At 54.9% G+C, this 14,067-nt stretch overlaps 7 protein-coding genes across 12 annotated transcripts; all 7 read left to right on the top strand.

Moving 5' to 3' along the window:
• Positions 1 to 232: 232 nt before the first annotated feature.
• On the top strand, positions 233 to 1,471 carry ABB37_01257 (hypothetical protein; the record flags this gene model as incomplete). Of its 2 annotated transcripts, none has more annotated exons than XM_015797691.1 (1): positions 233 to 1,471. In XM_015797691.1, the coding sequence occupies exon 1, from the start codon at positions 323 to 325 to the stop codon at positions 1,469 to 1,471; it is 1,149 nt and encodes a 382-aa protein (XP_015663211.1). In that variant the 5' UTR covers positions 233 to 322. The 2 variants fall into 2 exon arrangements, with proteins under 2 accessions (XP_015663211.1, XP_015663210.1); XM_015797690.1 differs by having other exon boundaries at positions 299 to 1,471.
• A 460-nt stretch (positions 1,472 to 1,931) lies between these two features.
• On the top strand, positions 1,932 to 2,506 carry ABB37_01256 (hypothetical protein; the record flags this gene model as incomplete). 2 transcript variants are annotated; one of them, XM_015797689.1, is made up of 1 exon in its annotated part: positions 1,932 to 2,506. In XM_015797689.1, the coding sequence occupies exon 1, from the start codon at positions 2,156 to 2,158 to the stop codon at positions 2,504 to 2,506; it is 351 nt and encodes a 116-aa protein (XP_015663209.1). In that variant the 5' UTR covers positions 1,932 to 2,155. The 2 variants fall into 2 exon arrangements, with proteins under 2 accessions (XP_015663209.1, XP_015663208.1); XM_015797688.1 differs by having other exon boundaries at positions 1,935 to 2,506.
• Positions 2,507 to 3,721: 1,215 nt separating this feature from the next.
• ABB37_01255 (hypothetical protein) lies at positions 3,722 to 6,141 on the top strand (the record flags this gene model as incomplete). Its single annotated transcript, XM_015797687.1, has 1 exon — positions 3,722 to 6,141. The coding sequence occupies exon 1, from the start codon at positions 3,838 to 3,840 to the stop codon at positions 6,139 to 6,141; it is 2,304 nt and encodes a 767-aa protein (XP_015663207.1). The 5' UTR covers positions 3,722 to 3,837.
• Positions 6,142 to 6,823: 682 nt separating this feature from the next.
• Positions 6,824 to 7,299, top strand: ABB37_01254 (hypothetical protein; the record flags this gene model as incomplete). 3 transcript variants are annotated; one of them, XM_015797686.1, is made up of 1 exon in its annotated part: positions 6,824 to 7,299. In XM_015797686.1, the coding sequence occupies exon 1, from the start codon at positions 6,844 to 6,846 to the stop codon at positions 7,297 to 7,299; it is 456 nt and encodes a 151-aa protein (XP_015663206.1). In that variant the 5' UTR covers positions 6,824 to 6,843. The 3 variants fall into 3 exon arrangements, with proteins under 3 accessions (XP_015663206.1, XP_015663205.1, XP_015663204.1); XM_015797685.1 differs by having other exon boundaries at positions 6,832 to 7,299; XM_015797684.1 differs by having other exon boundaries at positions 6,835 to 7,299.
• A 586-nt stretch (positions 7,300 to 7,885) lies between these two features.
• On the top strand, positions 7,886 to 8,930 carry ABB37_01253 (hypothetical protein; the record flags this gene model as incomplete). Its single annotated transcript, XM_015797683.1, has 1 exon — positions 7,886 to 8,930. The coding sequence occupies exon 1, from the start codon at positions 8,046 to 8,048 to the stop codon at positions 8,928 to 8,930; it is 885 nt and encodes a 294-aa protein (XP_015663203.1). The 5' UTR covers positions 7,886 to 8,045.
• A 385-nt stretch (positions 8,931 to 9,315) lies between these two features.
• Positions 9,316 to 10,500, top strand: ABB37_01252 (putative mitochondrial 1-acyl-sn-glycerol-3-phosphateacyltransferase-like protein; the record flags this gene model as incomplete). Of its 2 annotated transcripts, none has more annotated exons than XM_015797682.1 (1): positions 9,316 to 10,500. In XM_015797682.1, exon 1 carries the CDS (start codon positions 9,619 to 9,621, stop codon positions 10,498 to 10,500), a length of 882 nt encoding a protein of 293 aa, XP_015663202.1. In that variant the 5' UTR covers positions 9,316 to 9,618. The 2 variants fall into 2 exon arrangements, with proteins under 2 accessions (XP_015663202.1, XP_015663201.1); XM_015797681.1 differs by having other exon boundaries at positions 9,370 to 10,500.
• Positions 10,501 to 11,482: 982 nt separating this feature from the next.
• On the top strand, positions 11,483 to 13,242 carry ABB37_01251 (hypothetical protein; the record flags this gene model as incomplete). Its single annotated transcript, XM_015797680.1, has 1 exon — positions 11,483 to 13,242. The coding sequence occupies exon 1, from the start codon at positions 11,806 to 11,808 to the stop codon at positions 13,240 to 13,242; it is 1,437 nt and encodes a 478-aa protein (XP_015663200.1). The 5' UTR covers positions 11,483 to 11,805.
• Between the last annotated feature and the right edge of the window lie 825 nt (positions 13,243 to 14,067).

Below are 14,067 nucleotides of genomic sequence, written 5' to 3'. Positions count from 1 at the left end.
TCGGTTGATTTCAGCGCCTGCCTTTTTAATTTTTATTTGAAGCAGCCGTCGTCGCCGCAGACACTATCGATGCAAAGGGAACTCGTCGTCGTGCACTTCTTCAACGAAGATGGCCTACGCATCGTTTCTTCTGCACGTGAATGCGACCGCAGAAAAGATCGGTATCCACTCTCCACCGCTGAAACACCTCTTCTTCTTATTTTTGTTTTCTCTGAATGAACGTTCAACGGTAGTGAATGAGGTGACTTCTTCCTTTTTTTTTGTTCTGTGCTGTGATTCCCATTACCACTCCTGCTCAGCCTCAAACGTTGACGTACTACCGATGCACACGTTCCACGCAAAACCTCTACACCCCACACTCGAGCAGCGGGTGCGCTTCGCCGCCCATGCCTGTGCTCTTCTTTTTCTCCTGATCTTGCTATCACTGGCCGCACCAGCGCTCGTGGCGACGGCGCACACGGGCCATTCCGTGCGCCCGCTGCACGGTCCCGGCTACGAGCACCTGGACTGCTCCGCCTGCCTTACCGTGAGTCGTGCGCTCTTTGTACGCCTCAACGCCACGCTGAGCGAGAGCCCGTCCACCTATCTCGCATCCCACCGACTCAACCGCGTAAATCAGCTGAAGCGTCGCCCTTACCGCAACAGCGAGCTGCTGGTGACGGAGGTGATGGACAACTTCTGCAGCTCCTACAAGAACGATGAGCGCACGCTGCGGCTGCACCCCAAATCGAAGGTGCGCCTCTACCATCAGCAGATCTGGAAGGATGTTACGCTGGGGGTTCGCCACAGTTTGCGCGAGGACGAGGTCTACCCAGAGGGTGCGCACGACCCACAGTGGGACGACTACGTGGAGCTGCGCCGCTATCAAGTGGCCAAAGTGTACAGCCCTAAGGACCAGGGGGCCCTGCATGGGATGGAGATGTTAGCCGCGACCCCGACCATGTGTGCCACCTTGGTGGAGGACTTCGAGGACGAAATCGAGGAGCTGGTGAAGCTCGCCCACAACTTGTCCGACATCGAGTATGGGCTGTGTGGGTTGCCCTTGGCGGACCCGACGGACGCGGCGGCATCGGGCGAGGCGGAGGCGGTGCGGGACGCGATCCGGCCCATCACAAACATCTGCGCACTGACGGAGCAGCTTCGCGAGGCGGCGCATCAGGATCAGCTGCGGTGGTCACAATACATGCGCCGTGAGGAGCGGCGCAAGGAAAGGCTGGAGGAGAAGGAGAAGGTGTTGAAGAGGGACGCAGAGGAACCGGCGGAAAAGACCGAGGTTGAGACTCAGGAAGGTTCTTCTTCATCGGGGAACACCGGAGAACATAATGGTGACAAAGGGCCGGCAAAGAGTGAAGATGTGGTGAATGAAGGAACGGCACGCAGCGACGCTGCTCCCGAGGCAGCCGCTGAGGAGGCAGGGAGCGCTGCGGAAGACACAACACCGCACGGTGACGTCGAAGAGGGCGATTTGTAAAAAAAAAAGGTAGAGTCCGTTTTTCTCCAGTTCTTGTTTGTGGAGAGAAGGATATTTGGGTTTATGTGAGTACATATATGAACATTCTTGTGCTTTTCCACTTTCTCCCCAAGCTGTAAAATCCGGCACGTGCATACCTTTTTGCTTTAGCTGCTCTCTATTCGCAGTTATCATAGCGATGATGCTCAACTAACGTGTTGGAAAGAAGAAAAGTACCTCTGTGCTGCCCAACGCCGTTTTGAACCATTGGAGCGTCAAGGAGGACGTTCAAAGACGACCTTCTTTCACCAGGCCTGTCGGATGGCAAAAAAAGGACTCACTCAAGTTAGCCCAAAGCAGCATCTGTCAGGCGTCGGTATGATGACATGCTTGGACTTCGTTCGCACGTTTTTATTTTATTCTCTTTCTTCCACTCTCCTCGTTCTTTTCTCCTTCTTCTGCTTTGCGTTGTAACACTTCAGAAGTAAGGTGAATCACTTCTATACTAATCCGGAAAAGCGGGCACAACATCGTGCCACCACAACTTCTCATTAGCATTATTGCTGTTACTCCTCGTTGTATTGCATTGTATTCTTTTATTCAACCCTTATCTAGATTCTTGTTTCCTCGATTGCCCTCTTCACTGTTATTCCCTGTGCTCTTCCTTCTGTACTCCCAAATTCAAGAATTCGAACTGCAGCGAAAATGGCGGATCAGCCGCCCCCGGGCGTGAATATGCCGAAGAAACGCGACCCGCGCCTTCGCCAAATGCAGGCACCGCAGCAGCAACAGTTTTTTGACTCCGCAGACTACGAAGTGCGGAAGCAGCAGCAGCAGCAACAGCAGCAACAGCAGTATCCCACTCACGGGCAGATGGCGCCCAACGGTGGGCAGCGCCACCCAGGAATGGAGGGCAACGCACGCCCCGGCTACGGTGGCATCCCACCAGCGCCTCAGCAGTATCAGCAGCGGCAGTTTCACGTGCAGCAGGCACCGCCGTCCGCACAGCAGAACCCTGCAATGGCTCCCCCCAATCGCCGACCTCCTGCTTTTTAATCGTCGTGTGTGTTGGCTCTACGTCTCCAAGGAGGAAGGAACACACCTTGTGCTCAACGAGGCTCCGACATGAACGCTGGTAGTGCAGGGCGGACTTTCATCGTTTCGCTTTATCGCCATTTGTTTGTCGCTGAGGTAAATGGTGAGAACAGAAGAATAAGAGAAAGAAGAAAATAATATAGAAGCGAATCAGATGTGGGCAGCCGCACCTGCAACCGCAGCCGAAAGAAAGCGAAAAGAGCGTTCGTTTTGTGCGGTGTCGGGTTCTGCGATGAGAATTTGTTCTTCGTGCCGCTTGAATGTGTGTTTGCTGCGTGGCATTCTTCGTCCGTGACGTCTCTTATTTGCTTTATGGTGGGAATGAACATTTCTGTTCTGTGTTTCCGCGGGAGAGTTCAACACATGAACAACAGTGAAGGGCTTTAGAAAAACTCCATCAGCGAAGAAGCGCAAGCTCCACTGGCCTTATGCTGTCTTTGTGGAATGAGAAAGGCGTTTTGAGTTGAATGATTTACTTTTCCTTGAGGCGCGCGCCGATGCATTCGTGGAAGTAACTTTGCCAACAAGTCCTTTTTTTCCGCTTTTCGGTTGCCTGTCCTGCCGAAAAGAGAGACTACACCTCATTGCTTTCGTTTCTGTCGTGTTTCATGGGGGTATTGGGGTGGAGGAGGAGGAGCGTCGATGTGGAGCAGTAACCCCCCAAAAGCCAACCGAATGGCGCAAAGGTCGTTCAAATTCGAAATGCACATTCGCGGCGATTTTCTTCTTTTTTTTTTCGCTTTACGCGTCTAACGCTTTTTGCTTTTAATGTTTACTTCTAGAGAAGAGAGAAGGGGAAAGCGAGAAGCATACACCTTTCTTTTGCTATGTTGGACTCACGTGTATCTTACTATTATTATTATTATATTTTCTTTTTAAACCTCTACCAAGTGTGTTAAGATCTGAATCGCTTGCGTTTTCGCCTTCAGCTACTCGCATGAAACAACGTTAAAGAAAAACAAAAAAGATGATCTTCTCTTTCTTCACGAATGTCTCTCCTCTTATGAGTTTGTTTCTGTACAAGCTGCTCTCTTGGGTTTGCAGTTCTCGAGCCCATTCTTTAATACACAGCAGCACAAAAGCGTCCCAACGAAGTCCTTTTGGACTTGAGCTTTGCGTCTCATCTCTTATCCCTTTCTACGCTCTCTTTATCGTATTCCCTTTTTCTTTTGTCCAGAAAAGGAAAGCTCAACACCGCGATAACGCACCCATAAGAGCGTTGACTTCTCTCTTCGCAAAAAACAGAAAAATATATTTCTGCCAACCGCGAAAGGAAGTAGACGGTGAAACCCATGAGCGCCATCGGGGGCAACAACGATGCCTTCAGCGCAGGCGGCGCCAACGGCTTCACCGCACCTGCTGACAGCGCACGCATCACGAAGGAACTCCTTCAGGAGATCCGTCGTGGCGATGCGGCGATGGCGGACGACTTAGTGGCCTTGGCGCCGCGCAGTGGGCGCGCGTTTCGGGCTGCCGGTGCTTCCGCAGGCGCCAAGATGCAGGACGGTTTTGCAACCAACTCAACGGCGGCTGCGGTTGCCGCAAGGGCCTCGTCACCGTCAGCGACGGTCGGCGCTGGCGGCTTCTCGATCAGCGTCAACGACAAGCTGACGGCGAGCGACTTCGTGAAACAAAAGCGCGAGGTCGGCCTGGTACGCATGTCGCTCGCTACGAAGAAGGCGGAGATTCGCAAGTTGGACGAGAAGGTCGATCGTGCCGAGAAGCGACTGCGCCAACAGCAGGAGCAGCTCACCAACACCCAAGAGAAGTTCAACAGCTTTTTGAAGTTTAGCAATCTTGAGCAGGACGCCGCGGTGCGCAAGGCGGACGATGAAACTCGCGCGAAGCACGCGAAGACGATCGAGATCAAGCGCTTGTCGGCGCTCATCAACCACGCCGAGCTGGAGACGCGCAAGACGCGCCTGCAAGTTGACAACTGCGCATCGTACAAAGAGTTCTTAGAAGGACTGGTGAAATCGCAATGGTTTTACGATGTTCTGATCAGCCTGCGCAGCGAGGACAAGCGAGAAGAAATCTTGCTGAGCGCGGAGACCACCTACCAGATGCGCTGCGAGGAGCTCAGGAAGGCCTCTGAGGAGCGGGATGCGGTGCGGCGCGCGGCGAAGGAGCTCGAAGAGCGCGAGAGACGCCGCAGATCCTCGATGAAGAAACCGAGTCGGACTGTTTCCATAGCATCTACGCAGCTGCTACGATCGCTTAGCATTGGCACGAAGCTAAGCATCTGCACCGTAGCCCCAGACGAGGAAGGCGCAGGGGAGCTCTCACTGGAACAGGAGATGGCAAACCTGCACGACAGCATGGAGGATCAGGCGCGGTCCGCGATCGCTGCGGCGGAGACTGCCATCCGTACCGAGGTCAGCGCGATGCCGCTTTCTGCCGTCAAGGAAGCCCTGCACCGCGAGTACGATGAGAATCGCCTGCCCATGTGCTTTGAGACTGTCGACGATCTGCTGGAGGTTTTCATCAACGTCGAGGAGGGCAACCTGTTTCTTATCCAGAACTGCCAGGAGCTGGAGGAGGAGCTCGAGGGCATTTCGCTTGGCTTCGCGGAGGAGAAGGCTGAGATGAGCGCGATGGTGTCACAACGGACGGCGCAGTTGGTGGTGCTGGAGAAGAACATCGCCGAGGCGCGTGAGAAGTTGAAGGCGTTGGATGCGCGCATTACAAGCGTGGAGCCGCGCAGCAGCCGCAACGGCGACGGGGCAGCGACAAGATCCTTCTCTGGCGCCCACGACGCTTCAGGACGCACCGCCTCCTTCACTGGAGGTGCTAGTGGCGGCACTGCGGCTGCTCAAAATGAACGCGTGGATTTGACGCCCGAGGAGCTGAAGGTCCGCATCGAAGTCTCCATTGGGCACATGTTCCAGCTGCTCACCACAGGGGATCAAGTCATCAAGGCCGGTGCGACGAAGAAGGACGCGGCCAACGCGGAGACATTCCACGGCACCAATCACGGCTCACCGCTGACGGCCAGCGGGGTGGCGAAGGGGACAGGCAAAAACGCCGATGGCGCTTCCGGGGCCCTCTTCAAGGGATCGGTTCGTCGAAGCGAGTCTCCGGCAGGCGGCGGTGTTGGCGCCGCGCCAAGCGCTTCCCGGCGTCGGACCACCTCAAAGAAAAAAGGCAAGGCGTCCGTCGGTGCGCGTGCACAGCAGCCGCACCAGCACCAGCAGCAGCACCAGGACGATGCCTCTATGGGGCCGGTGGAGATGCTGACGATTGTGGAGAACAAGCTGGAGGAGTACCACCGTTACCTCCTCGATCCATCCAACCACATCGACGCTTCCCTGATTCAGGCGGTGATGAAGCAGAGCGACAAGCAGCGCCGCCGACAGGCCCGACTGGTGCACTTGGCGAACCAGGAGCAGGCGCAGGAGGAGCGCATCCGGCGTGCCTTGGAGCGCTCGCAAGCCCCGATTGCACACCGCACCGGTAAGCCTGTTAGGCCGCGCTCGCACGTGGAGAAGCCGGTGGATGAGAAGATGTTGCGCAAAGCGGAGCGGGCGGCTGCGGCGTTGGAGGGCTCCGGCACGAGCTTTGACTCGGACGAGGACGGCGCGGAGTTCTTCAAGTAAAAGGAGAGACATAAAGAAAGTCGTCTATAATGCTCCCTGTTACGGGGCTGTACCCATCACCTGTGTGTTCTCTGTACTGTAAATTAGAGGCGTCGCCAAAAGCGGTGAAGAAGAGAGATGACGTGCTTCCTTTCTTTTTTTTTTTTGGTTGGAGATGTGTACTCCTTCACCATGTACAGTTCAGCCTTTCATTGCTGTTTGTTGTTCTCCGTTGTTGCCGTTTGACGCCGCAGTTAAGTTTGCTCTACCTGTGCTTGTATCTCAGTGACGAACTTCACGTATGTATTCAGCGTTGAATAGAAGAAAGAAACCATAGAAGCAGAAGGGGGTCGTAAGCGTTCCCCCGTATCAAAGCAGCAGAGGAGCACTGACGAGCTCTCCGCTGTTGTATGCCGTTGAAGCACAGAAAACCAATAGGCGCTCTGTCGTGAGAATGCTCCCTGCTTCTTTTTGCCGTTTCGCAGGAACAGCCTTCCTTCTTTTTACGTGTCGAGACGAGCAGCTGTCTGATAAACGATGCGGACACCGGCTCCCTTGCCTCGAGCGCGCTCTTCTGTGTTTCCCAGATCCGCCTTCGTTTTTCTTTCGCCGTTGTGTGCTGCATCACCCCTTCCCCCCTTCTCTATTCGCTTCTTGCTTTTCTTTCACTTTGTGCGCACATGCACACACGACGTCGCTTTCAGTCGTCGAGCAGCGTTGGCCATGGCGAAGAAGCACCGCGTCAAGCGGCAGAAGTACGTGGATCACCTCCTCGTGCTGGAGAAGAAACGCGATGTGTACCTCGCGAAGCGCCGCGCCCCGAAGCGGTCGCGTGAGGCGCGCAACGATGAAGAGGCCACCATGGAGGGGCGGGAGTTGACAGAGCCGACGGCTCTCAAGAAGCGCCGCACGGAGTCGACGGCGGCAGAGCAGAATGCATCGGACGAGGAGGAGCATCGTGCACCGCCGAGAGCGTCCCCTGCGGCGTCCGCGAAGGCCACCGAGTCTGCGGCACCCATTGCAGCTGCTGCGGGAAAATCAGAAGAGAAGAAGGCCTTTTTCACCACCCAGCCGTTCGCCGAGTTAGTGAAGGCGTCAGCCGCGGTTGAAAAGAGCGAGCTAGGATCGGCGGCGAAGGCTGTGACAGCAAAGAAGTCGCTGAAGCGTCGACACTATTAAAAAACAAATGAAGAGAAGTGTAAGGAAAAGATAAATGGAAAGCGAACACGTTCTCTTCTGGTCTACTTTGCTTATTGTTGGCGCCGAGAGAACGGAGAGCTGCGGCCTTGTTAGATTGCTAATTGGAAGCCATCCGTGCGTGAAGACGTTGCGGGCGATATAAAGTTGGATGGCGATTAAGTCTTCTCAAGGAAGGTAGTGATGATGAATAAAACCTTTTTTATTCGTTTTTAAATGTGGAATGACCATAACGAATGCCTCCAGCGGTTGAAAACAAAGAAGCAGTCTTCCCGCATTTATTCTGCGTGGTACTTGCTGGCTGGCAGACCTTCACGACAATCGTCTGGCTATTGCACTCTCCCTGACGCGATACGCGCGAGAACCACCACTCGTTGGACTTGTTGACCTCGAGTTCACCGATCAACGTGACCAGGTGGCTCGACACCTTTCATCTCCCGCAAGAAGACAAAGGAAAAGAAACTGTCTTCTCTCTTCTCCCTTTGTCTCGCTTTTCTTTTCTTTTTTTTCTTCTGCTGAGTTTCGATTGTCGAGCGTTTTTTCGTTTCTCCGCTCACTCCCCCAACAAGAAACAAACAAGCCGTCGCTTTTTTCTCAAAGTTGGCGACTCTCCGCAGAAGGGAGAGAGAGAATCGGAACCTATTATTACTATTTGTGTTTTTTAGGAAAGTACGTTTCACGCATAGCTGAAACACCCCCGCTTTCTCTTCTTCTCTCTTGTTAACTCCATGGGCAAGGGTGGCGAGCGCCCGCGCGGTGGTGGTAGTGGCGGTGGTCGTGGTCGGGGACGTGGACGCGGCAGCGGCAGCAGCTCCAACGTGTGCACCACCAGCGGCTACCACAGCAACGAGCCACCGGCGCACCCGTGCAGCGTGCCGCTCGCCATGTGGGACTTTGAGCAATGCGACCCCAACGCGTGCTCTGGCAAGAAGCTGTACCGGCTGAACGCGCTGCGGCTGCTGCGGCTGAGCGAGCCTTTCCACGGCGTCGTCCTCACCCCGAGTGCGGCGGAGATCGTCAGCCCGGCCGATCGTGACCTTGTTCTCCAGTACGGTGCAGCCGTGGTGGATTGCTCGTGGAAGGAGCTGGACGCGGTACCGTGGCGCAAGATGCGCATGACGGCGCCGCGGCTGCTGCCCTTGCTACTCGCCGCCAACCCGGTAAACTACGGCCGACCGTCGAAGCTGAACTGCGCCGAGGCGCTGGCGGCGACGCTGGCCATCGTGGGCCTCGTGGAGGACGCGAAGAGCGTCATGGCGTACTTTTCGTGGGGGGCCAGCTTCTTCGACGTGAATGCGGAACTACTGGCCGGGTATCAGCGGTGCGCCAACTCGGCTGAAGTTTCCGCGTTCCAGAACACGTACGTGGAGACGGAGGTTCAGGAGAGTGCGGTGCGTCGTGGGCTGGATTTGGATGCGATGGATCTGCTGGAGGCGCGACCGTTGAATGAACGCCGCGGGCGACTGAAGCACCGAAAGGAGTGGCAGCAGGCGAGCACGGACTCCGACGAAGAAGATGCCGCGGCGGCGGAGGATGCCGAAGGTGAAAAGGAAGAGGGGAGTGAGGAGGAGGAGGAGGAGGAAGAAGAGAAAGAGAACGGTGTGAGAGCGTAGTTTTGAACTTGGTTGGGTGGCTTTTTAAAAGTGCCTCCTCCTCTTTTTTTTTTCTCTGCTAGAACAGTGCTCAAAGAGAACAAAGGAAATATGATTTCCTTTTTTATTCGTTTCCGTGTAATGACCTACTAAAGCTTCCTAAAGAAAACAACGCAATTCGATTACAAAAAAGAATGGGACAAATCTATTGAATCGTGTTTACGGAGGGTACAAGATAACGGAGCTTCATTGGTGTAGCGCGAACCGACAAAATAAGGTCCCGCACCCTGAAGGAGAGCAAGTCAAGCCCAAGCTGATGTTGTGCTGCCCAACTTTGGCGGTCATTTCATAGGTTCTATATTTGCTTTACAAGTTGCTCTCCATCTCTTTTCTACCAACGCCTTGAGGAGCCTCACCTCCTTACCACTCACCATTTATTTTCTCCCCCGTTCCGCCTGCAGCTCCCTCTCTGCGTGTACGAAGCATCTCTCCACTTAACCGACAGTTTCACTCAGACTGCTCCGTCGAGCCACCACCAGAGCAGTGAAACATCAAGCTCTCTCTCTCCCCCCATCAGCACCTCCGTCACAAAGCTGTCAGCAGAAAGTCCCCAGAGCGCGAAGGAAAACATATTTCTTCTCTTCGTCTCAAGCGGTCTGGTCGGCTTCAACGGTCTCCCTCTAGCTCGTGATAATCTGGACGCCACACAATGCCTCCGCAGCGCCACGCCAACAAGGTGCTTCGTGTGCTGTGCACGACGTACATTCTTCTCTCGCTTACCGTCCAATGGATTGTGGTGTGGGTGCTGCAGGCGACCTTCATCGTCCTCTCGTTCCCGTTCACGACGTCCGACTTCCGACAGGACATCTGCGGCCACATCTTCCGCAAGATCAGCTTCGTCGGCATGGATTTGCTGAACCCCTTCTGGCACATCCACGTGCTGAACAAGTTCCCCGAGGTGAAGAAAAAGAAAGTTATTCTCATGCTGAACCACCTCAGCGCCGCGGATCCCTTCATGTCCATTCGCTCCTTCCTCCCCCGTGACGGCACGTGGATCGCAAAAGGGGAGCTCTTCCGCGTTCCGTTTGGCGGCTGGGCCCTCTACAACGCCGGTGACCTGGCGGTGCGCTTCCGGGACAAGAAGTCGAGCTTTGCGACGGTGAAGGGGACGGTGGGGCCGATGATGGAGAACGCCCGCGGGCGCCTCCGCCGCGGCCGCATGCTTTGCGTGTTCCCTGAGGGCGTGCGGAACATGACGCCCGACGGCCCCATCAACGCATTCCGCCTCGGCTTCTTCTCCCTGGCGTTGGATGAGGGTGCCACCATCGTGCCGCTGGCGGTGAGCGGGACGGAGAAGCTCTGGCCGCGCGGGTCCGCCATGATGGACGCGGCGGACGCGTACTTTTCCTTTGGCGAGCCGATCGACGCGGCGAACTTCAATTCGGCCGAGGAGCTGGCGCAGCACGTGTGGAACGTGATGACAGAGCGGCGTGAGCAGCACCCCGATCGTGTGGAGCTGCGCGCAGCGCAGGCGAAGGAGCAGGCGAAGACGCCGGGGGAGGCCACTGCCGAGGAGAAGAAGAGTGCTTAGGCAGGAAACGTGCTCGTAAAGGGAATCTTCGGGAACACGTATTTCACTCGTAACCAGCGCAGCTCGTGCTGCGTCGTTTACCGACACATCTCATTTGTATCACTGCATCTGTCTCTACCAGTGTAGTTCTCATAATTAACTCTTTTGTTATCCTTGCGGTGTGCGTTTTCTGGGTTGCAAGCAACACGGGACGGGGTTAAACTGTGAGCGACTGCTGCTCAAAAGCGAAAAGCTGGCCAAGGCGCAGAAGCTACGTTTGGAGCTCGATACTTTATAGACGCATTATTAGGTTTGCGATATAAACCAACACTTTTCCTCCCTTTCCTTTTCTGCACATCAGAAGACTTGCGGCAGTACCTCCGTCCGCGTGCTCCACCACATCAATTGCGTGTTGATACGCACGAACCTTTTCTGTTCCTTTGTGGTGTTTCCTTCGCTTTTGTTTTGTTTTGTGGTTGCTGTTGCGAAGCCCAACACCGCATCGTGCAAATCGATGGATTGCGATGGCGCACAGCTCTGTTTGAAACAGGTAGTAATAAAGCTGAGGTTTTGTCCTCTTATCATTACAACGAGAACGGGAAACGAAAAACGTGATTTTTCGTAGCACCACAATGAAATACGATGCGTTTTTTGACATCCGCACACGTATGAGCTTCCTACATGCTTTCCTCTACCCGTCGGGAAACAACTGGAGCGGCGGCCTTTGAATGGCGATGCTGATTACTATGAAATCGGTTTCTTTTCCTTTTCCTGAATCAGCAATCAACTGACGTACGCTGAAACACCGACAGAATTGATGTTTCTGGCCTTTTTATTGGTTCGCATCTTCAGCGATCTCCTTCGTTACTCCTGAGTTCAATCTCAGGCTTTACACGACATCGTTTCCCTCTGTGTGCGCCTTCTCCCTCTCCCTCTCTTTTCTGGTTTATTTGTTGTTTGGCGTGCATTTATTTCGCCCCTCTACACTTCTTTTTTCTTAAAAGGTTTGCCGCATGCAGCTCTCGCCTCCTGCCCATCACCCCCCTTCTTTTTTGCCAACCTCAGCATTCTGCTTACATCTATATACTCTTCTTTGTTTTCTATTCTCTCTGTCTTTTCAACTTTATTGTCTCGCAAACCGTTTGTTGTCGTCTGCGCTGCCGCTTCACTTCTCCATCGCGGATCTTACGAAGCGACGACACCGTAGTTTCACCTTCCACCCTCGTCGTGAAAGCCGCTCTCTCTCTCTCTTGCTCGGAAAGCATCACCAGAGGTGTTTCCGTCTGCGCTGAACTGTTCAAAAAAAAAAATTTGGGCGGGAGCGAAATGAAATCTGATGAAGCGCCGCCGCCGTCCGAGGCGATCACGCCAGCCGAGAGATCTGACGTGAACGAGACGAGCGAGGAGCCACCAGCACGGTACCCTGGGACCGATGCGATCATGCACGACCCTCCCGAAAAGGGCTCGACGACCGACAGAGATGCGGCCAGCGGCACAGATGGCCATCCCCACGATTCGGTAGAGAGCGATAACGTGCGTAACGCCTCTGGCGACCCGGCGCTGCTGTGGACGATGGATGAGGAGACGGTGCTCCTGCACTGCAGCGAGGCGTCACTGAAGCACATTCGCACCCGCTTGGAAAACCTTTTGTTGGGTGTCTCCCACGCCCTCCGTACCCGCGAGACCCGTGGCGACTCGCAGGGGCCACTGGAGAGCCGGTCGGGATCAGCCAGTCGGTCGGGCTCAACCGGTCGGACAAAAAGCCGCCCTGTGCTGGACTTTGCGGAGTCGGTGCTCGTCGCCGATCACGCTGTCCGCCGCATCGTCGGGGAGGCCTTCAACGCCTTCGAGGAGGACGAAGTTTCGCAGATGGCGCAGCTGTGCTCGCTGGCAGACCGCGGCGCCGGCGACTGCGAAGCGCTCGTGCGCAACGCGGTGGTGGTGCTTCAGGCATTAACCCACGACGGCGAGGCAGTGCGCAACGTGCAGAAGTTCCGTGAGTTTGTCGAGGAGCATCGCGAGGTAATGGGCAGTGCGCAGTGGAGACACGACTACGTGACGGCTATGCGCTCGATGGCGGTGGGGTTTTTGCGCGAGCCGACCGCGATTATGGCGTCCTACGGCAACTCGATGAATCAAATCGTGGAGCACGAGGCTCTGTACGTGGGGCTGCTGCGCCTGTGCGGAGAACGCCCGCTTGGCAGCACGCCGCATCCGAAGGAACTGGCAGAGAGCCTGGACGGTGCGTCACTGAACCTGCGACCCATCCAGGAGGCGCAGAGCGAGCAGCAGCACCAGCAGTATCAAGACGCCACACACCCACCTGCAACCAAGACCCGCACCGCAACAGCGCCAAAGCACAACTCCATCTGCATCCACACGACGAAAAACTCAAGCAAGCGCACTCACGAGCGGCGTCCGTCCTCTACGCCGCAGCAGCACCACCAGCGGCCAACGAAGCCCTCCACCGAGGACCTACAAAATGCCATGGAAGGGCTGATGCGCAACGGCTCCTCCAGTCCCGTTTCTCCCCTCAATATGTCGGGGTCTCGGCAAGACAGTGCGGCGGGCCCCCCGCCAAAGAGGCTGCACAAACTGCGGAAGTCTCTGAGCCACAGCGACTCCACCATCGACGCGGAGCAACGCGCCTCTGCGTCGTGCGCGCGAGCGAAGAAGCAGAAGCCAAAGAGCGAACCCGTGCCGGAGGTGCCGCGACGGCTCAGTCTTCATAACGGCAAAGGGACCCCCATGTCGCATTACTGACGTTCGCGTTGCAGCGCACGTGCATTGTAAGGGTGAGTGAGTGAGTGAGGGCGCGGCGGTGGGATGATGACACGTGATGACGTGTCGGTTCCACGAAACAAGCAAAAAACAACAACAACTGAAAATGGCGACCAGTGAATCCGCTCATCATCCTTCGGTCGCGTTAAACAGCTTCAGACCCGTTGCAACGAGACGAAGCGCAGTTCTGGCAGGTGTTGTTTTCTCAATTTCTTTTTTTTTCTCTTTTGGCTTCTTCCTGCGTTGTCTCGTGTCTGCCGCGCTGAACGTGTCTTCTGTTTTCTGGGGTTCTGCTTTAGCATTTGTTTCCAGCACTCTTCTTTTCTCCCTTTATCACTATATATAAATACATATATATCTGTTTCTTGCCTTCTCCTTCTCTCCCTCTTTTCTCACGTAGATCCAATTTCCTTTATGGGCGTGAGGTAGACACAACGCGTGCGACTCGCATGGTGTTCAACCTTTGGTGATTTGACTTTTTTCTTCTTCTCTTGAGTTCAGCGGCAAAATAGGGGAGGAGAAGGCAAACACATTGACTGAGTGAGTCGCTCGGGTCTTTTCAACCTTCGGGAGCTTCCTTCAAAACGAAAATCTGTTGCATGGAAAGGAGAAAAGTTTCAAAATGCATGTTCTGTAAACTTCCCTCTCCCTTTTTATTTTTGCTGACGAGAACGTCGCACGCTTTATCTCTCTTTGAAAAATCATTTTGTCATTATCCCGTTGTTGATGTGTTCGCGTGCTTTCTCATTTTATTATTCTTTATTGTTGCCAACCGAGCAGATTGTCGCGATGTCGAAGCAGAATCGT

Source organism: Leptomonas pyrrhocoris (genome assembly GCF_001293395.1).
Source record: "Leptomonas pyrrhocoris isolate H10 chromosome Unknown, whole genome shotgun sequence".
NCBI lineage: Eukaryota > Euglenozoa > Kinetoplastea > Trypanosomatida > Trypanosomatidae > Leptomonas > Leptomonas pyrrhocoris.
The sequence above is the reverse complement of the archived record's forward strand: the minus strand, read 5'-3'. Positions and strand labels throughout refer to the sequence as shown.